We start from the raw sequence: 23916 nt of genomic DNA, 5'->3' as shown, positions 1-23916 counted from the left end.
ATTATATATTCATCTACTCTTTATAAAACTCAATTTTATGGAGATTTTAATACACACAACAACACGAAAGAAAAAAAACTGTGCTATGTTCTTAACTCTTTTTTACTAATAAAACAAATTGTTTAATATGAAATTATTAAGGGAAACAACAAATATGATATGATATATAATAATAATAACACATTTTCTCAATTATAATATATATATATAAATATATCTATAGTTAATATGTATATGAATATTGCATACATACTTACAACTAATTCTAATCAAGTTAACTTAGTAATTACATCAAATCAATATACGACAAAATCGAATAATTTATACATATGACGGTTGATTAACAAGTTTTATACTTAACTTATATAAAAAAAAAACTACAAAAAAAACCAAAAGAAAAAAAAAACAACTAGTTAAAAGAATTACTGATATGCATGTTACAAATTTTACAATTAGCAAATTTTTTGCACAATCGCCATTCAATTTGTTAGCTAATCCTAATCAATTTTTTAAATAACAAACGTTTATAACGAATGCAATTTGTAAGTCAGCCAAAGATACGAAATGCTCTTTAGCACAGCTGCAACAAAAACAACAAGAACAACAACAACAAGTCTTAAAGGGAAACTCAGTTAGGCGGCTCGTTGAAGCAATAAATAAATATATTATATATATACTACTAAACGCGTCAAGTTTAACATTTTATTTATGCTCTATGTTTAATGTATTTGTTCTTTATTCAACATTCATCTGCCTGGCGTCCTCTAGCGGCGGCAGACGCAAATTGCCTTGTTATTGCAATAGCCGCCCTTGAAGCGCTTGGCGAGACAATGGGCAGCACAGGCTGTGTGATTCACATTCCATTTGCTCAACAGATCGCAGGTGGCACGCTTTTGACGTGAATGCAACTCGGGCTCAGCTGCTTCTGCCACTCCCACCTCCTGGACCTCTGCTAGGGGCTGATCCTGCTCCACGAGCTGCTCCTCGGCCACAGGATGTGCCTGGCTTGAGTAGACCACTAGCACCAGTAGACTGAAGCACACGATAAACTTCATTGTAGTTGTGATTGGTTGGGATACTGTTTCGGAAATGATGATGCTACACCGTGTTGCACACGATATTTATAGAGCCAAGGTGTGTCTTTGTTTTTATTCTGTCCACTTAAGTGATTCCCGATGGGGAAGTTTACTAAGAATTTTCGCCATGCCTGAGCACAACTTGGGAACTTGGGAGGGGGATTTTTGCGAAACGTGCTCGACTGATAAGCAGCAAGTCGCAAGAATATGACAATAGATTGCCAAAATCTGTACTGACAATTATTCGTTGCGTTATATATGGCTATATATATTCACTTTCATAAGATGCTGACAAACTTAAACAGTAATATTTATTCTAAATTCAAATGTAAATATATATGTGCTAATATAAATGATATGAGTTAACCGAAACAAATACAGTAATACAAATAGGATAATCGGGCTAGACGCATTTGCAATGTCAAAATAATGTCATAGGTAGGATGAGCGTAATTGTAGATAGTTGAAGGTAAGAGATTTCAATAAAACTGCCCAAGCATTGCGGCAACTATCAATTTTATTATTGTGTGAGGTTGTGGCTTGGTTTAAGTACATTTAATAAGTTTGTATTCTTTAGCTACATTAAATCGTATTATGCTAAAAATGTTCAAACACAATTTGAATATGGCGCCAATAACTCCCAAATATTCAAAGTTGTCGCGAATCATGCAAAATATTACAATGTTGCCAACAGTGTTTTGGCAGCCCAGTTCGTAATGAGCTTACGTTGATCCTACAGCAATTGGCGCCAAGAGTTTGAATTAAAGTACTCGCTCACAAGTACTCATACCTATAACGAGTCAAATGCGAATTTCACCACTTTGCAGTATCGGTTTTCGCCAGCCCTGGCAATTATCAGCACAAAAGAAGTAAACAACTCAGTTTAAATAAAGTTGCTGCTGAGTTTTGAATGCATTTCTAATATTCTCCTGAGTTCGAAATCATCAAAAATGTCCAGCATTGATGGCATTTATTCCTTGCGGCTGGTTGTTGTGGATTTCTATATGGAGAAGCCGGTATTTGGTCTGGATCCCTGCTACTCGGAGTTGCGCGGCAAGGAAATCAAACGTGTAATTAACATAAATAATATTAATATTAATAATATAATAATATCTCAGGTAATTTTCATTGAAAGGTGCCCATTGTGCGGATATTTGGGGCCAATGCCAAAGGCCAAAAGAGCTGCATGCATGTGCACGGAGTGTTCCCCTACTTTTACATACCCTACGATAAAAGGGACTTTGAATCCGTGGAACGAGGAATATTGCAAATAGCGATGCATCTGGACAAGGCCATCAATATATCTTTGGGCCAGGGCAGCTCCAATGCGCAGCATGTCTTCAAAATACAATTGGTGAAAGGCATGTGAGTATGTTGCAGCCTATCCTCAAAAGCAATAATTGTAATCCTTTCCCGTATTTAGACCATTCTATGGCTACCATCGTGGCGAGCATCAGTTTTTTAAGATTTACATGTTCAATCCTCGATTTGTTCGGCGTGCAGCCAATTTGCTGCAAAGCGGCGCCATACTCAGCAGGAATTTCAATCCACACGAGTCGCATGTGCCGTACATTCTGCAGTTTATGATCGATTACAATCTGTATGGCATGAGCTATCTGCATGTGCCGCTCGAGATTGTCAAGTTTCGCAGGCATACAGATGAGGATGGTACATATACGATCTTTCACTCTGCATGCGGATTCATCCGTTTCACTGCTCTCTTTCAGCTGTGCCCTATGCGGATGTTCAACCGCAACAGCTGCTGGACACATCGATTGTTAAGAAGATGGCCTGCAGCGCCTTGGAACTGGATATTAATTCAAATTTCATACTGAATCGCTTTCAATTGGTCACCAAGAGCAACGCAACACATTCAAATCCGGGCATTGAGGCCATTTGGCATGATGAGCATGTGCGGCGCCAGAAATTGGCTCAAAGCCTTGCTGCTGATAGTCAGAGTTTAAATGAGGTAACTGCTGAAATACAACTCCAGCTATTCATAATTAATTGCAATATATTTCTTATTCAGCTGCCGGTGCTGCAAGTGCCGCCCACTCAGGAGCGACCCAATGTGGAAATAGCTGAGAGCGATAGTTTTTATCGAGCGGCGCTGGAAAGCAAGCTGCTCACCTTGGAGCAGACATTGAGCACGGATCAAACGATCTCGGATCAGACACAGATTAGCAATGAGAGCCATGCAAACGTGACGCTGCAAACGAGCGCCAAGGAGCAGCGTCGAAAATTCAATCTGCAAAAGCTGCTGGTCAACTGCGTGTATCCCGAGGAATGCAGCCCGGAGGCACAGCAGCAGCTGATGAACGCCTCTGTCATCCAAAATCACCTGTCTGGCAGCGGCAGCCTGCAGAGCGTCGTACAGCAGCAGAGTGCCTCAAATGATGAGGCTGCCTTTTTGGATGATACGCTCATCGATGAGCAGCTCATACAATCTCAGGGTCCAGTGCCACATGATGCCACCTGTGAGTTGATGTTGCTTCCTTTTCTTTTTTAATAGTTAAAGCAAGTTTACAAGGAATATTTAAACAGTGCGCGAGGAGGATTTAGAACTGCTCGATGTGCTGCAACAGCTGGAGGAGCAGAATGCAAATGAACCACTCATCGATTTAGACAGTTCGCTGGCGCAACTCTCGCAGCAGCATAAGCAGTGTAAGGTCTTTAAAACAAATACTTAATTGCTTAAATAAATAATGGACTCCTCTTTGCTTTTAGTTGAACTAACGCCTGAGTTGCTGGACAAGCAGACAGCCGCCGCAGCCGCACAGCAGCCGATCTCTGATGGCGAAAGCGACAATTCGGATGAGGAGACGGCCGCTGGCAATCTGCTTGACTTCTCTGTGGCACTCGATGACATTGACGAGCTGCTGCTCAAGCTTACCCAGAGTCAGCCCAAGCCGGCTGCCGAGCCCAGTCAGCAACTGCAACTGCCGCAAATGGATGGCGCCGATGATCAGCAACTGCAGCGCACACCCACCAAACTGAGACCCAAAGTGCAACGCAGTCCGCCACGCACACCCACCACGCCCAGGAGTCGCATAAGCATGCAGCAGCCACGCACGCCCAAGTCCAAGAGTGCGGCCAAGAAATATGCACCGCTGCCGCTCACCATCACCAGCAAATCGGCGCAGAGTAAGTTGCACTTGCAGTATTGGGAGTAAAGTCTTAATTCTAACTTTTAATGTTACAGAGAATGTAGAAGTAGCAGCACCAACAGTTGCAGTGTCAGCGGGTAGCAGCGTAAAGACACGGCTCAGTCAGCAGCTGGAAACCGGCGTCAGAAGGTTGTTTCATATACTCAATAAATCTAAGCTGTTCCTCATAATCATGTCCTTTCTTCAAGCAGTCCAGCGTTAACGTTGCGCAAGAAGCTGGCCATAACGGAGTTGCGTCGCAAAACCATCTCGGCACCGCCAACCACTCGGGAGACTAAAGTAGCACAGCAGTCGGATGAAGCGTAGGTCCATCAAATCGTCAACTTCTACCTTACTTATTTACTTCTAATTTGTTTAGTACGCCCCTAAGGCGCAGCAGTCGAAATCGGGCGAGAGATTTGGATAAAACACACATCGTTTGCTCCCTAACACCTCGACAGAAGAATGCGCGGATTTCGGATATCTTTACAGTAACGGCAGAAAGCACGGCAAGCACAGCTGCGACTTCTTCAGAGTCCAAGAAGCCACGACGCAGTGCTCGAAATAGGACCAGACTGGTTATGGAGGAGGTGCCAACTCAAGCAGATCCTTGCCTGGAAGTCCATCAACAGAATTCACCTGCCACTGCAACCAGCGATGATGAGGCAATCGTGTCGGATACGGAAAGTGATAGAAGTGTGCTCAAGCTGCGTAAAACACCAAATTTGAGACGTTTGCGAAGCAGCTTTCGCGAATCAGTGTTGGCCAAAAGAGCGACGCCGACCAGCGAGAAGCTAACAAGTCCAATGACAGAGAGAAAAATAATTGACAGTACAGTGATGCAGACTCCAGCGAGTAATGTGAAAGAGTGTTTAACTAGGGAAACTCCTAGGAGTAAAAGAGCAGTGAGTGCTGCGACTAAAACTCCAACGAGTAAGACTGCAGGGAGTCTGTTAAGTGAAACTTCAGCGAGTGAAAGAGTGATGAGTGCTGCTAATCAAACTCCAGCGAGTAGTGTGAAAGAGAGTCTCACAGCTCAAACTCCAGCGAGTAATGTGAAAAAAAGTCTCACAGCTCGAACTCCAGCGATTAATGTGAAAGAGAGCTTATCAAGCGAAACTCTAACAAGTAAAAGAGCAGTGAATGCTACGAATCAAACTCCAGCGAGTAATGTAAAGGCGAGTCCATCCAGCCAAACTCCAGCGAGTAATGTAAAAAAGACTACATGCAGTCAAACTCCAACGAGCAAAAGAGTGGTGAGTCTACCAAGTCAAACTCCAGCGTATAATGCAAAAGATAGTGTAACGAATCAAGCTCCAGCGAGTGAAACACCGACGAGTCTATTTCGTCCAATGAAGCAGACTCAAACCGAGTGTGCAAATGAAGCAAGTGACTCGCCACAATGTAGTCCACTGAGTAGTGCGAGTAATACACCGGAACTAATGAAGAGTTTCTATGAGCACTCGCTGGTTATTAACAGTCCGTCCGTATTCAGCGATGATTTGTCCAGTCCTCAGCTACCCGCCCAGTCCAAAATAGTTTCCAAGCCGTGCGCCAGTTCAAGCAGGTCCGGCGATCCCAATGTGATTGTGATAGCACCGCTAGAACTACCGCCCAGCTATGAGGAGGTGCTGCATAGCTGTCACAAACTGGACATACCCGAGCATGTGTTCCAGCAGCCCTTCTACAGCAATCCGGCGGATGTCAGCAAAATGACGGAGGTTGGCTTTCTGGTGCTTCGCATACCGGGCAATAAGCTAAGCGATCTGGAGGCCTTCCAAAGCAGCGTCCTGGACAGCAAACGCGGTCTGGCCGCCTGGCGGCGCAGGCAGTTAGTTGGCATTGGCGGAGCGGCCATGTTGCAACGCTATCGCAGCGAGGAACAGTTGCGAACGTACTTCAGCACCGAGCAGCGTCTGGTGATTGAGCCGGCAATGAGTCCGCCGACCAAACAGGATGCCAAAATCTGGCTAAAGGCCAGACAGCTGCTCAAGGATGAAAAGGAGCGCGTGCTGACCACTGATGTGGATAGTCCCATTAAAATAAAGCGCCAAAAGATAACCATGATGCTGAACGAAGACGACTGCGTTGCAAGTGGTGAGGAAGATTTGGAGCTCAGCTGCAGTGGATTAACCCTAACGCCCATGACGCCGCAGCTCACTGGATCGGTCAAGCAGCTGGCCAAAGGTACGCCGCTCAGCAGCAAGGGAAGGAGTAGCAGACGCGGCACCAAGCTGCAGTTTCAGGCAGCGCAGGACGAGGCACCGGTTAGCAGTCAGTCGAGTGAACAGAGTGTCGCCAGCAGCGCCGCTCTGGATGCACTCGAGCGCAGCTCGTTTGTGCGCCAGCTGGAGAGCGTCAGCAGCAACGGACGCAACAGTAACGAGCTCAGCTTTGGCCTGAGTCATGCCACGCTGGACAACACCTTCGGCTTCAAGGTCAATCTGGAGAATCTGCAGCAGGCCAAGGCGGACATTGAGGTGAGTTGGAGCCAGCCGGAGAATTGCAGGCCAATGTGTCAAGTCTTCTCATTTGCAGTGCAACTATTTGACCACCATGACGCTGGAGGTGTTTGTGCCGACGCGCGAGGAACTGCAGCCGGATCCGCTGCACGACGAGATACGCTGCCTGTTCTATGCCATCGAGCACAGTGTGCCGACGAGTGCAGATGCAGTGGAGTCCCTGCCCAGCAAGTCCTGCGGTTATATTATCGTCAACGATGCACAGGATTTGCTTGCCGAGGGACGCCATCATGGCCTGGATGCGGATATTCAAGTGCAGGTCGTACAGAGCGAGGCACAGGCTTTCGAGGCGCTACTGGCACTCTGCGCGCGCTGGGATGCAGATATCTATGCTGGCTATGAGATCGAAATGAGCTCCTGGGGCTACATCATCGAGCGCGCCAAGCATCTGTGCTTCAACATTGCACCACTGCTGTCGCGGGTGCCGACGCAAAAGGTGCGCGACTTTGTCGACGAGGATCGCGAACAGTTCACCGACCTGGATGTGGAGATGAAGCTGTGCGGCCGCATTCTGCTCGACGTGTGGCGTCTCATGCGCTCCGAAATTGCGCTCACCTCGTACACCTTCGAGAATGTCATATATCACATTCTGCACAAGCGTTGTCCCTGGCACAGTGCACGCTCCCTGAGCGACTGGTTCGCCTCGCCCTGCACACGCTGGATTGTGCTGGAGTACTACCTGGAACGTGTGCGCGGCACATTGGCGCTGCTCGATCAGTTGGATCTGTTGGGACGCACTAGTGAGATGGCCAAACTGATTGGCATTCAATTCTACGAGGTGCTCTCCCGTGGCTCACAGTTTCGCGTCGAGAGCATGATGCTGCGGTGGGTGGAAAAGCGATCCATAAATATTCTATTTTATATGTGTTTGTCCCAATCTTTGCCCACAGCATTGCGAAGCCAAGGAACCTGGTCCCATTGTCGCCCAGCGTGCAGCAACGTGCTCATATGCGTGCACCGGAATATCTGGCGCTCATCATGGAGCCGGAGTCACGTTTCTATGCAGATCCCTTGATCGTGCTAGACTTTCAGAGCCTGTACCCCAGCATGATTATCGGCTACAACTATTGTTTCTCCACGTGCCTGGGTCGTGTGGAGCATCTGGGCAGCAGTGGCACCTTCGAGTTCGGTGCCTCCCAGTTGCGCGTCTCGCGCCAGTTGCTCCAACAGCTGCTGGAACGTAATCTGGTGACGGTGTCACCTTGCGGCGTTGTCTTCGTCAAGCGCGAGGTGCGCGAGGGCATTTTGCCGCGCATGCTGACCGAGATCCTGGACACGCGACAAATGGTAAAGCAGTCGATGAAGCTGCATCGAGACAACTCGGCGCTGCAGCGTGTGCTGCACTCGCGCCAACTGGGCCTGAAGCTGATGGCGAATGTGACGTATGGCTATACGGCGGCCAATTTCAGTGGTCGCATGCCCGCCGTCGAGGTGGGCGACTCGGTGGTGTCAAAGGGCCGGGAGACGCTGGAGCGCGCCATCAAGCTAGTGGAGCGCAACGAGAAGTGGAAGGTGCGCGTCGTCTACGGCGACACGGACTCCATGTTTGTCCTGGTGCCGGGTCGCAGTCGTGCGGAAGCCTTTCGCATTGGCGAGGAAATCGTACAGGCTGTCACCGAACTGAATCCGCATCCGGTCAAACTGAAGCTGGAGAAGGTGTATCAGCCGTGCATGCTGCAGACCAAAAAGCGCTACGTCGGCTACATGTACGAGACGGCCGACCAGCAGCAGCCCGTCTACGAGGCCAAGGGCATTGAGACGGTGCGCCGTGACGGTTGCCCGGCGGTGGCCAAAATGCTCGAGAAGGTGCTGCGGCTGCTCTTCGAAACGGCCGACGTTAGCCAGATCAAGCAGTATGTGTGCAGGCAATTCACCAAGCTGCTCTCTGGACGCGCCAATCTGCAGGATCTGATATTCGCCAAGGAGTTTCGTGGCCTCAACGGTTACAAGCCCACCGCCTGTGTGCCGGCACTTGAGATGACGCGGTGAGTGCAAACAAGACAATTTGGGGACTTTAATTCGAATTACAAAATGTATTTATTCCGCAGCAAATGGATGCAAAAGGATCCGAGACGTGTGCCGCGTCGCGGCGAGCGTGTGCCCTTTTGCATAGTAAATGGTCCGCCTGGAATGCAGCTAATCCGTCTGGTGCGCAGTCCCCATGAGCTGTTGGGCAACGAGGGCTACAAGGTGAATGCCATTTACTACATAACCAAGGCCATTATACCGCCCCTGAATCGCTGCCTGCTCCTCATTGGCGCCGATGTGAATGATTGGTAAGCAACTGGCTTAGCTAGATGGAAGGCAATCTTTAATCTCTTTCAACTGTCGCCAGGTTTAGCAATTTGCCGCGCAAGCTGCTGATAACACCGGCACTGTCCACAGCTGGTGAGCTTATGAATCGTGGCAGCGCCAAGTCCACAATCTCGCAATATTTTTCCACGACCAATTGCATCATTGAGTGTGGTCGCCAGACCAAGGCGGGCATCTGCACGGATTGTGCCAGCAACGCCAGCAAATGTGTGGTTACCCTGCAGGCCAAGTTGGCACAGCTGGAACGAGGCTATTGGCTGACCCAGAAGATATGCCAGGCCTGCTGTGGCCGGCTGGGTGAACTGCAATGCGGCTCCTTGGATTGCCCTGTGCTGTACGTGCTGGAAGTAAAACGGCGGGATATGCAGCAAATGCCCCACATACGCAAACAGCTCGAGGAGCGTTTCTGAGAATATATCAGTATATCCATACATATATATATTGTATATTCAACTTTAGGTTTACTAAAAAAGTTAAAATACTACACGTACATTCATTGTCGGCAGCCAGTTCAATGTGTAAATAGCTTACATACTAAGTATGCATCATATTTGTTTTACGTGATTATATGCATTGTTAACTATTGATATTTTTTGTTAGTTGACATTTGTAGTTTTCCATTGTTTAAATCAACTTTATGATGAGAGAATCGTTTTCGCATTAAATGTATATATATATATATTTCTATATGTTCTGCATGTGGGTGTGTTTGTGTATATAATATTCAAATGGAAATGCAAATTTAAAACTAAATTAGTAAATTACAAACGTTGAAATTTAACAACTCTCCAATGAGTTTAACCAAATTAAATAACAATTAGATGTATGTATGTGTGAATATATATATAACCATGTACATAAGTAGAGTTTTTAGTTCTCGATTTTTGATTTTGATGTGGTGTTTTGCCCTGATTTATCATTTATTCATTATCAAATCAGTTATTACTATATACTATGTATGCATGTATCTAAACAATTTATAATTGTATATGGTTATTAAATTGAGCGCGTGTTTGCTGCTTATAAACAACAACACTTACCGATTACAACTAAAAACATTTCTTGTTCAAAATAAAAAATAAAGTTCAGTACAATAATAGTTTCAAAAATTCTTTGACAACCTGCAGGAGAGCAGTAGATGTCCACTACACTTGTTTGTTTTACGACTCTTACATATCCTCATCATCATCATCATCCATTTCGAAGATCATGGCATTTTTAGCATCAGCCTCATTGCGTTTAGTATCCTCTTCGTTGTTGTGATTATTGTTGTTGGTCAAGTCCAGACCACTGTCGTGCAGCGACTGGTTCTTGTTATTCTTGCTATAACTACGATTATTGTTGTTTTGTGGCTGCTTGAAATACTGTGCATTGGCAGCGGTCTGTGTGGAGAGAGTAAGCCGAAACAAGTAATTAGAAATTGTAAGGAAACTTAAATATAGTAAGTATATAGTCTATCTCAATATATAGCTCTATATATTCCTATCCTAACATTTTATGTCAAGTAACTTGTACAAACATTTGTGGGCTACATCAAAAGCAATGCAAAGCTAAAAGTTTTTTATCACTCAATGACAAGTTGATTTGCATATATTTCACACAAATTGCAATAAAGCCCAAGCATCAAAACAATTGTTATCACTTGCCTGGTTGACCTTCACAGAACGTAGTTTTTCGCTAAACGAACTTAAATCGCAGTAGCACAGCGATAGCGACATACCAGAATAAAGTAGTTAGTTATTTGCATTAGTTTCGAGCTAATTCGCAATTTACGTGCACTAATCAACCAGGGCTAGGGAAATGCATACAATAGAATCTAACACGATGCCTATGCAAAGATAAATTGGTATTTAACACTCTACTTAATAATCAATATTTGCGTCTACAAATTTAATTAGCTTCATTTAGCGAATTAACACAAATTGATGGGCGAAAGTTCAGGAAATCATCTCAAGTCATAAATTCACCTTGTTGGCAGTCTGCTGCCCGTTGGAGGCGTGCTCCACCTCCTCGTAGTCGACGGAGTCGCCCTCGCTGACGCGACGCTGTTGAGCGCGCAATTTGCAATCGCGACGCTTCTGATTCTTCTTACGCTGGCCCAGAATGCTCGAGTCGAGTCTAAAAATAGAGATGCGAGAATTTGATTAAGCAACCAATTGAGATTTGCGTTCTATTTTTAGACGCACCTGAACATCTTTTTCATGATGTGATCATTAAATCTAACAGTCTTCTTGCAGCTCTCCGACAGCTCTGCATCAGCGATAACCCGCTCCTCGGGTATGCCGCCAAATGAATGGGAGAAACCGATGCCAGCCGCATCCACAGAGCATGAATACGAAGAGGAGCAGTCATCGATCGAGGAGCTGCTCTCGGAGATGGAGGGACGCGGTCCGTAGCGACTGAAACGCTTCAATATGCCACGTTGAACGCTGCTGCTGTCGTTGCACTCCGAGAAGCTGCGCTGCTTGCGCTGTGGCAACTTCAGCGTTGCCACAGGCTCCGAGCTGCCGGCGTTGAGACTCTCAGGCGACGAGTTCTCAGGCAGTTTCTCTTGTTGCTGCTGCTGCTTCTGGTGTTGCTGTTGTTGTTCCGCCTTGAGATCCTCAAATGCGGATTCGGAAAGCGAGCGTTGCTTCTTGTTGCGCTTGCGCTGCTTCTTGTTCCCCTTTTTGTGCTGGTGCTGCTGCTGTTCATGTTGCTCCTCCTCTTCCTCCTCCTCTTGTTGTTGCTCTTGATGCACTTGCTCGCTGATGTCTTGTGGAATAATAGTCACCTCGATTGATTTGTTTAACTCATTGTGATACGTGCTAATGCGCAGTGGTTTATCCAACTCCAAGTCGCAGTTCTCATCCTCAATATTCGTCTTGCACGGAGGAAAACAAGCATACTCAGTGAGATCAGTGGCATCGGGTCCAGCCAGATAGCTAGGCAGTGTCATGCAGGACTCGCTCATAAACAGTCTAAGGACGACATTATCATCGGAGGCATCCGGTTCGACGTGATCGATGTGCAGCTGGGGATCAGCTGCATCGGGCAGCTGCACTAGGAACGCATAGTTGGTGGGATAATAGCCACTGCCCATGGAGGCGAACTGCAGATGCACACTGCGTCCCTCCCTTATCACTGTCCGCATCGAGTCCGGCTGCACATTGGGCACGTGCAGCAGAAACGCCATCACATTCTCCACAATGTTGCAGTCAAAATTGGCGACCATCTGATAATGCAGATCTCTCTTCAGGAACGACTGGCGCGGGGGGACTAATGGACGAGAGAGAGAGAGAGAGAGAGAGAACCAAGTGAGCACGAACCATATCTATTACCATCAACTATTACTTACATGCATCGAAATTATCAGTTTGCGTCTGCTGCATCGTTGTCAGCTCAACAATGGCTTCGCTGCCGGCTTCCTCATCCTCGGCAGGCGATTCGCTGTTGGAGTTCAGCTCCACGCCGCTATCCTCGCGACTAAGGATGCGCACATTGTCGTGCATTTGGCGCTGCTCGCGAGCCGATGAACGCACCACGGGCAGCGTGATGCACAAACGCCTGTGCTCGGTGTCGAACCGGGCATTGCCCGACTTGTCATCCACGGTGTAGGGCAGATCCAATTTTAGGCGATATTTGGCTCCCGAACGCTCACTGAGCAGATAGACAGACTTCTCCGTCACATCCAGTTGACAGTCTGCTGTCGAGCTGAGCAGCGGCAATTCGATTTCGACGATAAGTGCTCGTGGTATAGTCACCTGGAGCTTGGCGTCCAGCTCATCCGTGTACTGGGCCATATCGATATCGTGGCTGTGCTTAATGCTGTACTTGGGCACCGCAAACGTCGGCGTCGACGTCACATTCTTCTTCATGGGCAGCACTTTGGGCTTGCCGGCATTTGCCTCTGGTTTCTTGGGGTACGTGTGCTCCAGTGGATGTGGTTCGCGCTCCTCGGCCGTGGCATTCTTGGACAGCTTGCGGATCACAGTGGCATGCGGTTCGCCCTTGTAATCGAGTTTGGGATACTTGAGATTGGCACGATCTAAATTGACATTAAACTCGCGTTCCACGCCATCCAATGCGGTGTCTATCAGACATTTGCGGAACTGTGAGTTACGCGTACCGAGATGTAAGGCGTCCGGATGGAAGACGACGTCGAAGACCTTGCAAAGCTTCTTGTTGGCATCGATATCGTCGCGAGCCGGTGCCTGGGCCATCGGTATGGACCAGGTGAGGCCCCTTTCGCCCGTTTCCGAATTGATGGCAACCTCATTGTTGGGCCTCTCCACAATCTGTGAGCCGCAAATATTGATGAAACACTTCAGTTCGCCATCGATGGCCGTTTTAACCACAAAACCGGGTTTGGGATGGATAAATGTGACATCGACGCCACGCTCCTTTTCCAGTTGGGTTATCTCCTGTTCGTAGATTTTACGGTTTTCGGGATCTTGGATTTCGTCGACGTAATCGAAGAACAATTTGCGAAACTCTTCGTCTTGCAAGGCGAGACGCATGCGAGCGAACTCGTCCTTGGTTATGTCCACCTTTTCATTGCCGTGGATCTTTGAGTGTTTATTGCGTGTGGAAGTGGCTGACATTGCTTCAAATGCCCAAAATACTTGCACTCACTATCACTATCACTAACACTATCACTGTATCCCTCTTGCTCTCTTTTTGTATAATATTTTTTACACTTTTTATTTTTTTTATCAAATAGTTTTACAGTTATTAAGGAACACGTAGCCGTTTTGAAATGCAATTAAGTTCTGTTTTTTATTACTGTTGCTGTTGTGGATTATGTTCTAGTTGTTTCTGTAAATATAAAAACGGAGAATTGATAGCTTTAATTAGCACAGCTGATGCAATACAACTCAAAATCCCTATTCTGACGTATTCTGACATATTCATACAAACATACACACATACACACACAAGCATGAAAGCAATCGAGCTGTCGCTTATCACACAATTGTCGTAGGTTACCAAATAATACCAATAAAGAACATCACCCACCCCCTTATAAACCGGCACACATGCACATATATATATATACATACATATATATATATACATACATATACATATGACTACACTCAATGCGCTCTTTCGTGCTCTCTTTCTCCGCACAATTTGCCGGTTGCATTGCGCCGATTGCTTTATTTTGCAAATCAATTGTAAAATTTAATATTACATAAAAGTATGTAGCTTATGTAATATATTTTTGAAGAGGAGCAGACAAAATCGAAAAGAACACGCAGTAGAACCATGCGTTTTATTATTGAGCACAAGCCAAAGTATAAAAAAACGTACTGCGTAGTTTGCCGTTTTGTTGTGGCCGTTGCTTCGTGTCTGTGCTTGCCTGTGTGCGAGTCGTTTATGTTTGCGTCTCAAGCGAATTTGTACGAATGACCGCAAGAAACGCCGGCAAATGCAGAGCAGGCCGCTTGCTAAAGTGTTGGAAAAGTGTGCAGAGAGACGGTGGGAGGTGCTAGCTAGATAACCAGAGGCAACAGAGGCAACTAACCAACCACTTGCCCTCAATTGTTTGCGTTTGCTGTCGTCGTTATTTGTCGTTGAGCGTTTAGTTCTGTATACATAATGTAATGTATGTGTGTGTGTATGTGTATGGGATATCAGAATAAAATATGTATGCAGAGCTCGATAATTCGACACAACAACAACAAACATATGTTCACGTGCGTTAGTGTGTGTAAGCGCACAATGAAAATAGGGGGAAAATGATTACAGTTACGTGACCAAGGAGAGGGAGAGAGAGAGAACGCACGTGTATGTGTTGTCTTCAATCAATCAATACACTTAAATTGTATAGTTTGATCAATATCGAAATGAAGTACGGGGAAAATTGCTTGATTTTCTCATTGCTGCATTTAACTGTGGTCCACATTGTGAAACCGGTCCGAATGAACTTAAAGCAGACAGGAGTTATATAGAGAATTACCCATGTTAAATGAAGTTGACAATCTGCCTGAACTTAATCAAGATGACAAAAGTCAACGACCATTCAGGTTTTACAGAATGACAATTGCAGAGACAATAGAACTAGACTCGAGACTGCATTTTCTTCAAGTCTTCACACATACACACACACACAATGCTGACTTTAATAAAAAATACATATATTTATATACATACGTGTATTACTCCGTCGATGAATATTGTGCAGAAAGAACGCTATTAAATTTGTGTATTTTTTTTAATTGCTGTGCAACTGTTTTTGAAGTTTAATTCAGAATTTCTCGAGATTTTTCAGCTGATCAATTTTTTCCAGGCGAAGCAAGCTGAGGACCGGCTCAGTGTGACCTAAGAGCTGTGACGATAAGACTCTTAAATAGTAAACTCCAATAGAATTTGGTATTTGTGCTCAAATGTTAACGGGGTCACACTAATCACTTGAGTTAACATTACAGCATATGTTAAAATAATGGGGTGCCCTCATCTGTATGGTTGGATTTCAGTGTTAGGCAATGTAACATATTTTAGTGTTGGGTAAAAAACAATGGCAATGGAGTCAAATTTATTTTTGGTTTTTCTGTTGTCATTTTTTTTATATAAAAATGCAAAAGGTGTGTTAAATTCTATTCCCAAGTGCCAAACAATGCATGTGCAAAAAATGTGGTTATTTTTCACGCATAGTTGTGCTGCCTCAATAGCGGCAAATTGAGCTGGAAAAAATGATGCTTACGCTGCTACTGCTGATTTGTTTGTTTGTGTGTGTGTGTTTTGGGCCACAATTTGTTTTCATATGCTACTCCACTGACCAATTGCGCCTTGTATAATGCCAAATGTGTGACAAAAGAGTCCTCCAGTGGTTTAAACAGCATGCAAATAATACACAAACGTGAAAATATGTATTATATAAATGTGCAGCAGTGCTGATTGTGGGCAAACGTAGCATAAAAATGCATTTAATCCCCACACACACATATGCGTCTGATTTGTGTATACACAAACGTGTGTGTGTGTGTGTGGAGTATTTCTAGCCTGTTTGCGTGTGTGTGCGTGTGTTACTGTTATTTATCTCTTGTTCTTGCAGCGGAAATTAGTGGACTTTTGCTAGAAGAGCAACAGGATATGGACATGGAGTTGCCGCCACACATCAATGGCAAGGAATTTCCAGCAATACCACAAAACTCTTTGCTAACGCATCCCAGGTAATTACTAAAAAAAAAAAAACAGCGCAATAAACTTCATCAAATTAGAGGCATGCGTTATAGTAACAATTACTGTAAATTTGAATTGAATCCGACTTATTATCGCTATTGCCTAAGAACTCCTCTAACCACCCATTCTAATATTCCCCACTCATTCAAATGCTGCACTCTAAATAATAAAAGGAGACATGTTAAGAGTAAGCGACGCATGAAAAGAAGGTAAAACTTTCAAGCATTTGCCCGCCTTTTCTCATTAATCACATACCTATTTTGTGTTTCTACATTTATTATTTATTTAATCAACTATTTTTGCATCATGTACAGATTAAAGTGTTACGCCTGTGAGCCGCCCTGTCTCAATCCCAATGAGCACGCCCACACATGCCAGAATGCCGTACAGGTGAGTGGTGTACAACGGATTAATTATTATTATTTTCGATTCAAATTTGAATTCTTTTCGTATTTGTAGTGCTGGAAATCTCGAACGCGCGATGCCGACGGCGAGGAGAAAGTCTCGCGCGGCTGCACCACGGCGCCAGATCAATTGCCCTTAATTTGCAATCAGAATGTGCGCAATAAGTTGAACGGACCCTCGAAGCGGAACACGGCGAAATTTGTGAATGTTGTGTGCTGTGCCAGCGATTTTTGCAATGACGGCGAGTTCCCCGAGCTACCACCATTTGTCAGCAGCGATGTGGCCACGGTGATCACCGCCGACAGCAGTAACATTAGCAAAATGACCGCCGCTATCCTGGGTCCATTTCTGATAATTATGGTTATGGGCGCGGTGGCCGTTTATTTTATGCGACGCAGCCATCGCAAACGGTTGGCGGCAACGCGCATTAAACAAGATCCCGAATCATATTTGGTTAATGATGAGCTGCTGCGCGGCACCAGCGCCGGCGACAGCACCTTGCGCGAATATCTGCAGCATTCGGTGACTTCAGGTTCCGGCAGCGGTTTACCTCTGCTCGTACAACGTACCCTGGCCAAACAGGTGACGCTCATCGAGTGCATTGGCCGTGGCAAATACGGCGAAGTGTGGCGCGGCCATTGGCACGGTGAGAGTATTGCCGTCAAAATATTCTTCAGTCGTGACGAGGAGTCCTGGAAGCGCGAAACGGAAATCTACAGGTAAGCATTGAGATACTCTAGATTCTCTATCAATTAAGTAGACGAAATTTGTGAAAGGCAGAAAGAGTTATCTTTATATATAACAATATATTATAGCTCTCGGTTCTGTAGGTCGGTAATCAGAGTTATATTTTGTAATTGACTTTCCACAGCTCATTTTGTAGGGTATAGTTATAGTTGTGCTAGCCAACAACAAATCCTTACCTATTTTGGTTTTATCTCAATTTTCAGCACCGTGCTGCTTCGTCACGAGAACATACTTGGCTTCATTGGCTCCGATATGACATCACGGAACTCGTGCACGCAGCTGTGGCTAATGACCCACTACTATCCGCAGGGTTCGCTCTTTGATCATCTCAATCGGAATGCTCTTAGCCACAACGATATGATCTGGATCTGTCTGTCAATTGCCAATGGGCTGGTGCATCTGCACACCGAGATCTTTGGCACCGAGGGCAAGCCCGCAATGGCGCATCGGGATCTGAAGTCAAAGAACATATTGGTCACATCGAATGGCACTTGTGTCATAGCCGATTTTGGTTTGGCCGTTACACACTCCCATGTCACAGGGCAACTCGATTTGGGCCATAATCCCAAAGTGGGCACCAAGCGTTATATGGCACCCGAGGTCCTCGATGAAAGGTATTCTTATTTATTTATAATGAGGCGACAATTTGTAACTGTTTCCACTTGGTGATTCTAGCATTGACATGGAATGCTTTGAGGCATTGCGCCGAACTGATATCTACGCCTTTGGCCTGGTGCTGTGGGAGGTGTGTCGCCGCACCATTTCGTGTGGCATTGCCGAGGAGTACAAGGTGCCCTACTACGATGTGGTGCCAATGGATCCCAGCTTCGAGGATATGCGCAAAGTGGTCTGCATTGACAACTATCGACCATCCATACCTAATCGCTGGAGCTCAGATTCGGTAAGTACACCTGCACTGCATATACCTAATCCGAAATTCCTTACCATTGTCGCCTTTCTTTCTTTTAAACAGCTCCTTGCCGGCATGTCTAAGCTAATGAGGGAGTGCTGGCATCAGAATCCGAACGTTCGTTTGCCAGCGCTGCGCATTAAAAAGACTATACATAAGTTAGCTTCCGTTGACGAGAAGATACGTTTAGACTTTGATGAGGTGTGCGTTTAGTAGCTTTTAAGTAGTTGACTTAAGTATACTATTAATTAGTATAAGCGACATTAGTTGAGTTCATTTTGCTAGCAGCTAAGTTTCATCATACATACACATACATATATATTATTGAAGTTATTTTTATATATTTTTCATATTTCATTAGTCTGTACATGGTCTGCATTAATCGAGATTTAGTTTTGTGCCTTCGAAATTGCCTTAAATGTAAATCGATCTTGACTAGAAGTATCATCTAAATAAGTTATTATCATCAACCTGCGCATCTGGATGCTGCTCCCAGAGAGAGAGTTTTAAAGAATCATTTTTGTTTTTCATTTCAAGTGCCATTACAATTAAGAATTGGTAAAAACCACAACAAACACATTTTTACATTACACTTAAGCTCACTTTTTACACCTACACCCAACCCCAAACACCTATTCACATACACACACACACACCACACACACACGCAGCCAATGAAAATTAAACAGCTATCAAGCAGCTAAAGAGAGAGTATTGATATGTAGAGTTATTAAGAACAAACGACACTCAAACAACACACTCACATATATATATATAGAGCAGAGCACCTAGTTAAGAGCATATGCCTGTACATGATCAGTTCCCAACTACATATAGAAGATACGATTACGAGTATACTTTTTGTATATTGTACAAATGCGCGCTAATTAAGTTGTATATGTAGTTTACAAATGACTAAGATACTATCAACAAATAAAATACACTTTCTAATTGTTAAGTAAATGCTAAAAATGTTTAATTATTTATAAATGCCAAAAACAAAAACATTGGTAACATTTATATGCTAAGAAACCATATATTAATGCACTTCAATAGATTAACATAAGTCAAAGAAGAAGGGTTTTTGATTATGGTGATTATTGACCATTGGCAGTCAGCAGGCGGAAAGTCTCGTTGTTTTGCTCATCGAGGAAGAGCAGCTTGAAGATATCATTAAAGAAATCGGGATAGTAGTCGCAGGCACGCTTGCAGTCCGGCGTCCAGTTGATCTCCAACAGTTGGGGCTGCATGTTACGCTCCTCATCTCCCTTGCCCGTCCAGCCCAGCATAATGTCAGCGGCGTAGAGGGCACGGGACTGAGCACATGGTGCTAAGCCGCAGGGTGGCGGCGCTTGACTGGCACAGGCGAGCACCTCGTGCAGCATGGCGCAGATCTGTTGCTCCAACTGGGCCCAATCGTGTTTTGGATACTGCTGGCGCCACATATCCACAAAGTCATCGCATTGAACATGATGCAGCTGCGCCTCTTCCTGGTAATTCATCACCGTATAGTGCTTCTCGTAGTCATCGAACGTGTCCAGCGTAAAGGGTCGGTTGGCGAAGCGCAGAAAAAACTTTCGATGTACATACGCCTCCAGTGGCTTCACCCGCTTCAGCAGTATCACATAACGTACATCGAACTTGACCCGGGCACCGTTCAGCTCGTCGCGTTGGAAGAGCACCGGACGATCGATGTACTTCTGTGCGATTTTCGGACCCGTTGCGGGCAGACGGACAATCTGCTTGATGTTGTTCGTGATGTGCGTGTCCAAGCCACGTGCCAAGTTCCAGGGTTTGATAATCCAATGATTGTCCAATTGCTTGGCCGCCCGCTGTTGATAGTAGGCGACAAATTCGCGAAGTTCCGTGCTCAGATTATAAGTGGTGGGCAGCCACGATGGATACGTGTCCAGCGTCTCAGCATTGTGATGCTCCTTGGCCGCACGGCGTCCCACAATGCTCAGCAGATCCTTGATGGTGATCACATACTCAAAGGGAAACTGATTGATGAACTTGTGCGGCGTTTCACGCGAAAGCTCGCCGAAATTCTTATAGTGGCAGGTGAGCCAGAGCACATCCGCATCCTCGGCGCTGTCAACCAACACAAATTCGGGCGCTGTGAGATGCTCGCGCAGCACATCATACTGGGCATATACTTTGAGGGGATCACAGCGTTTCGAAGTGGCGATCACAGCTGCCGAGTCAACTTGCTCTGGGTACGTTTCGGGTATGTGTCCACTGGCAAAGTAATCGGCACCGGGCTCCACTTGTAAAAAGCTTTCGCCACTCAAATCACTGTCGCTCCAGGGTAGCAAGAGAGCCGAACGCTGCGGCGCATCTTTCGACACATACTCAGCAAAGTCACGCGTCACTGGAGCGCCCTGCTCACAATCCTTAATGGGAAACAGCAAGCTGTAGGTGGTGTGTGTGTTCACGTAGAGCAGTGGCACCACACGGAAACTGGGCTCATCTGAGTGATTGACTGCAGAACCAACCTCATCCATGACATACCAGATGGGCATGCGCTCCTCATCGCTCAATCCCTCGCTGGCAATGGAATATGCATGACAATAGCGCCAAAGACGTCGTAATATCTTCTCAATACGCTGCTCATGCTCCAAATCGACGCCAGTGATGGCAGACAAACGATCCGCTAGTTGTGGATATTGTTCCAGTTGTTGGCGTGCACTATTCATTCGAAACGTCCAGGCATGATCTATCAAATATATGGCCTGAGGATCGCTTGCCTTGATGCCATCCTCGCGTGCCACTGCCAGAGCAAAGGCCGGCTTGGCACTGTCGTCATCATTGGCATCGAAGCACTCGTCTTCGTCGTAATCGATGAGCATCAGTTGCAATGCCTCCCCAGCATCAAAGCTATCCGTGGTCAGCTTGCGATATAGGGCCGGCCACAGATGCAGCGGCACCGCCGATGATTCCAATTGCGGCTTGTGCAGCGCCACAAATTCGTTGTATTTATTAATTCCATCCATGTCGCGTGCTTGGTGCAAAAGCCCCCCCGGGTTGTGCTTCACATGGTATATACCAAAACAATATACCAACAAATACCAAAGATCAGGACTTTTTTGCTTATTATACTAACTATCGATTCGCCTAAGGTAAACAACAAGTGGTGTTTAGGCGCAACTATTAAAATATGACATAATAAATATCGATACCATAAAGCAAAGAAAAAATTGAGCCTAACCGCGACTATTCAAATATGATAACTGCCGACCAGTGTTGGTAGTTTTTAAGTATGACTGCATTTTGCCGCACATTTGGAACATCTGTCAGGGTTGCGGGAGGGCGAACAGCTGTTGTACTAGTTTGCCTTGGTGAGCACATATAAATAAATGACAACAATATACAATTTCACCATTAGAAAAGTTGTACATGATATCAGTTGGCAGGCTTAGGTCGAAAAATTCACAGTCATCGCAACTCAGCACTTAACGAAAGGGGTATATATATCTTTGTCTTATACTCGTTTAACGAATATCGCGTAAATGCTGTAACGCTGACGCTGACTGTGTGTTAGTACATAGAAATTCTAAATTCTCGCTCTCCTGGCAAGCGGTCAAAAATAAACAACAAACACAAAGAAAAAAAATAAAAGCAATTAAATGAGTGGCACGCTGTCATTGCCAAACAACGCCATAGGCGCTGCAGATGTTCTCGCCGAAGATCCGACTATGGATGTAGAGGTAAGCCAAATTAAGGACGCTCAAGGATCTCGTCGCAATAAATGACAAACATTGATTTTTCTATAAAAAAAAAAAATGGACACAGGCTTTATTTTATCACCTAGCAACCACCAAATGACAACACTAAAATGTGATATGAATTGTAGTTAATTGCGCAGTTTAAATGTGGACGCGATCGCTGCGCCCGTTAGGTAATCCAAGCCCATTTGGCATCACTTCCGGATTTGTTGCAGCAGCAACAGATCGGGATTTCTCACACACCCTTCTATAACGCGATAATCTCTTTTTTGTAGAACAATATTTCATTTAGTTTTATGTATTCTCAAAATTGTCAAAAAGATAATTGAGATCTATGCAAAATTAATGTGTTTAGAACCATGTCTTAATAGATAATTGTGAAATTTTTGTTTATATTCCATATATTCGCTTACAGGTTCCGAAAAATAACAGTTTCTTTCTATGGCAGTGGTTTTGTAACTGGACTTCGACATCACCAATAATGCTGCGCGCCGTTGAGAAGAAGATTCTATCATATCTAAAGCTGCCTTACCGGGGCTACTTCGTGGACATTGGACCAGCTGTGGGTGAGGCTGACAAAATATGGACGGTCAGCATGAACACAGACTCCAAAGAGGTGCCGCTGGTGATGTTGCACGGGTTGGGCGCCGGCGTCGCACTCTGGGTGATGAATCTCGATTCGTTTGCCAAGGATCGTCCGGTCTATGCGATGGATGTGCTCGGCTTTGGTCGCAGCTCGAGGCCACAGTTTGGCAAGGATGCTCTGGTGTGCGAGAAGCAGTTTGTTAAATCTGTTGAAGAATGGCGTCGCGAAATGAACATCAGTAATATGATTCTGTTGGGCCACTCCATGGGCGGCTTCATTGCCTCCAGCTATGCGTTGAGCTATCCGGAGCGTGTACGCCATCTGATTCTAGCTGATCCTTGGGGCTTTCCCGAGAAACCCACCGATTCGACGAATACCAAACAGATCCCATTGTGGGTGCGCGCCATTGCACGCATTCTGACGCCACTGAATCCGTTGTGGGCTCTGCGTGCCGCTGGCCCATTTGGCCAGTGGGTGGTGCAGAAGACGCGACCGGATATAATGCGAAAGTTCCAGCAGACCATTGAGGAGGACATCAATTTGCTGCCCCAGTACATACACCAGTGCAATGCACAAAGTCCGAGCGGCGAATCGGCGTTCCACAGCATGATGCAGTCATTTGGTTGGGCCAAGCATCCCATGATCAATCGTATCAAGGATGTGCGCAGCGATATACCCATTACATTCATCTATGGTTCGCGCAGCTGGATCGACTCGTCGTCGGGCGAGAAAATCAAATCGCAGCGTGGCACCAATATGGTGGACATTAAAATTGTAACCGGAGCCGGTCACCACGTGTATGCCGACAAGCCGGACGTATTCAATCGCTACGTCAATGAGACCTGTGATATGTACAAAGTTGGTCGTCTACAGCCAGCAGCATCGTCCCCGTTGCAGTTCATACGCGAATCCACCGAATCCGATGAGGAGCACGAGCTGCCCAATTTGAAATCAGCAGCGGAAACGATGGAAATAAAGCAACAACCAAATGTTAGCCAAGGCGTAACATCAACCACATCGACAAGAGCAACAACAGCGACAACTCCAGTTGTAGATATGGGCGATATGAATCGGAAATTATAAAACTAACAATATTTTTCGACCTTAAATTATAAATCTAGCTCTACTTACTATGTGTCTATTCTATTAGCGTTCTTTTTAGTATTAAATGTTGTCTTATCTACATACATTTGTGTGGCTTAGTTCACATTTGTGTGGCTTAGTTCATATTCCATTGTTGTTGTTATTCCGATTCTAGGCAACGTGAATCAGTACTTGACTCTGATTAATTTAGCACTCGTGCCTCGCTCTGGAGGAGT

The 23916-nt window shown here is 45.4% G+C and overlaps 6 protein-coding genes across 11 annotated transcripts; 3 read left to right on the top strand and 3 right to left on the bottom strand.

Annotated features, from left to right (window-relative positions):
- Positions 1–674: 674 nt before the first annotated feature.
- Positions 675–1073, bottom strand: LOC6560696 (defensin). Its single transcript, XM_001986787.3, has one exon. The coding sequence runs from the start codon at positions 1053–1055 to the stop codon at positions 765–767; it is 291 nt and encodes a 96-aa protein (XP_001986823.1). The 5' UTR covers positions 1056–1073; the 3' UTR covers positions 675–764.
- Positions 1074–1983: 910 nt separating this feature from the next.
- LOC6559760 (DNA polymerase zeta catalytic subunit) lies at positions 1984–9490 on the top strand. Of its 2 annotated transcripts, none has more exons than XM_001986786.2 (14): positions 1984–2146; positions 2212–2441; positions 2500–2744; positions 2804–3045; positions 3106–3553; positions 3621–3740; positions 3804–4220; positions 4279–4372; positions 4435–4545; positions 4602–6702; positions 6761–7569; positions 7635–8729; positions 8793–9020; positions 9080–9490. In XM_001986786.2, exons 1-14 carry the CDS (start codon positions 2027–2029, stop codon positions 9465–9467), a joined length of 6648 nt encoding a protein of 2215 aa, XP_001986822.1. In that variant the 5' UTR covers positions 1984–2026; the 3' UTR covers positions 9468–9490. The 2 variants fall into 2 exon arrangements, with proteins under 2 accessions (XP_001986822.1, XP_032591289.1); XM_032735398.1 differs by having other exon boundaries at positions 4432–4545.
- LOC6559093 (protein kintoun) lies at positions 9490–15360 on the bottom strand. Of its 2 annotated transcripts, none has more exons than XM_001986785.2 (5): positions 15196–15360; positions 12395–13854; positions 11244–12315; positions 11025–11175; positions 9490–10439 (listed from the first exon to the last, which is right to left on the bottom strand). In XM_001986785.2, exons 2-5 carry the CDS (start codon positions 13638–13640, stop codon positions 10227–10229), a joined length of 2682 nt encoding a protein of 893 aa, XP_001986821.1. In that variant the 5' UTR covers positions 13641–13854; positions 15196–15360; the 3' UTR covers positions 9490–10226. The 2 variants fall into 2 exon arrangements, with proteins under 2 accessions (XP_001986821.1, XP_032591290.1); XM_032735399.2 differs by lacking the exon at positions 15196–15360 and adding an exon at positions 14353–14406.
- Positions 15361–15541: 181 nt separating this feature from the next.
- Positions 15542–19249, top strand: LOC6559092 (activin receptor type-1). Of its 3 annotated transcripts, none has more exons than XM_001986784.2 (7): positions 15542–15626; positions 16097–16214; positions 16539–16614; positions 16684–17348; positions 17580–17990; positions 18052–18277; positions 18350–19249. In XM_001986784.2, exons 1-7 carry the CDS (start codon positions 15560–15562, stop codon positions 18497–18499), a joined length of 1713 nt encoding a protein of 570 aa, XP_001986820.2. In that variant the 5' UTR covers positions 15542–15559; the 3' UTR covers positions 18500–19249. The 3 variants fall into 3 exon arrangements, with proteins under 3 accessions (XP_001986820.2, XP_032590427.1, XP_032590426.1); XM_032734536.1 differs by lacking the exon at positions 15542–15626 and adding an exon at positions 15908–15941; XM_032734535.1 differs by lacking the exons at positions 15542–15626; positions 16097–16214 and adding an exon at positions 16408–16433.
- Positions 19250–19282: 33 nt separating this feature from the next.
- LOC6560603 (tubulin--tyrosine ligase-like protein 12) lies at positions 19283–21339 on the bottom strand. The gene has a single exon (XM_001986783.2). It carries the CDS (start codon positions 21277–21279, stop codon positions 19384–19386), a length of 1896 nt encoding a protein of 631 aa, XP_001986819.1. The 5' UTR covers positions 21280–21339; the 3' UTR covers positions 19283–19383.
- Positions 21340–21668: 329 nt separating this feature from the next.
- On the top strand, positions 21669–23784 carry LOC6560602 ((Lyso)-N-acylphosphatidylethanolamine lipase). Of its 2 annotated transcripts, none has more exons than XM_001986782.3 (2): positions 21669–21993; positions 22427–23784. In XM_001986782.3, exons 1-2 carry the CDS (start codon positions 21913–21915, stop codon positions 23678–23680), a joined length of 1335 nt encoding a protein of 444 aa, XP_001986818.1. In that variant the 5' UTR covers positions 21669–21912; the 3' UTR covers positions 23681–23784. The 2 variants fall into 2 exon arrangements, with proteins under 2 accessions (XP_001986818.1, XP_032590509.1); XM_032734618.2 differs by having other exon boundaries at positions 21715–21993; positions 22460–23784.
- The last annotated feature ends 132 nt before the right edge of the window (positions 23785–23916 follow it).

Source organism: Drosophila grimshawi, unplaced genomic scaffold (assembly GCF_018153295.1).
Source record: "Drosophila grimshawi isolate 15287-2541.00 unplaced genomic scaffold, ASM1815329v1 contig_1367, whole genome shotgun sequence".
Taxonomy (NCBI): Eukaryota; Metazoa; Arthropoda; class Insecta; order Diptera; family Drosophilidae; genus Drosophila; species Drosophila grimshawi.
The sequence above is the reverse complement of the archived record's forward strand: the minus strand, read 5'-3'. Positions and strand labels throughout refer to the sequence as shown.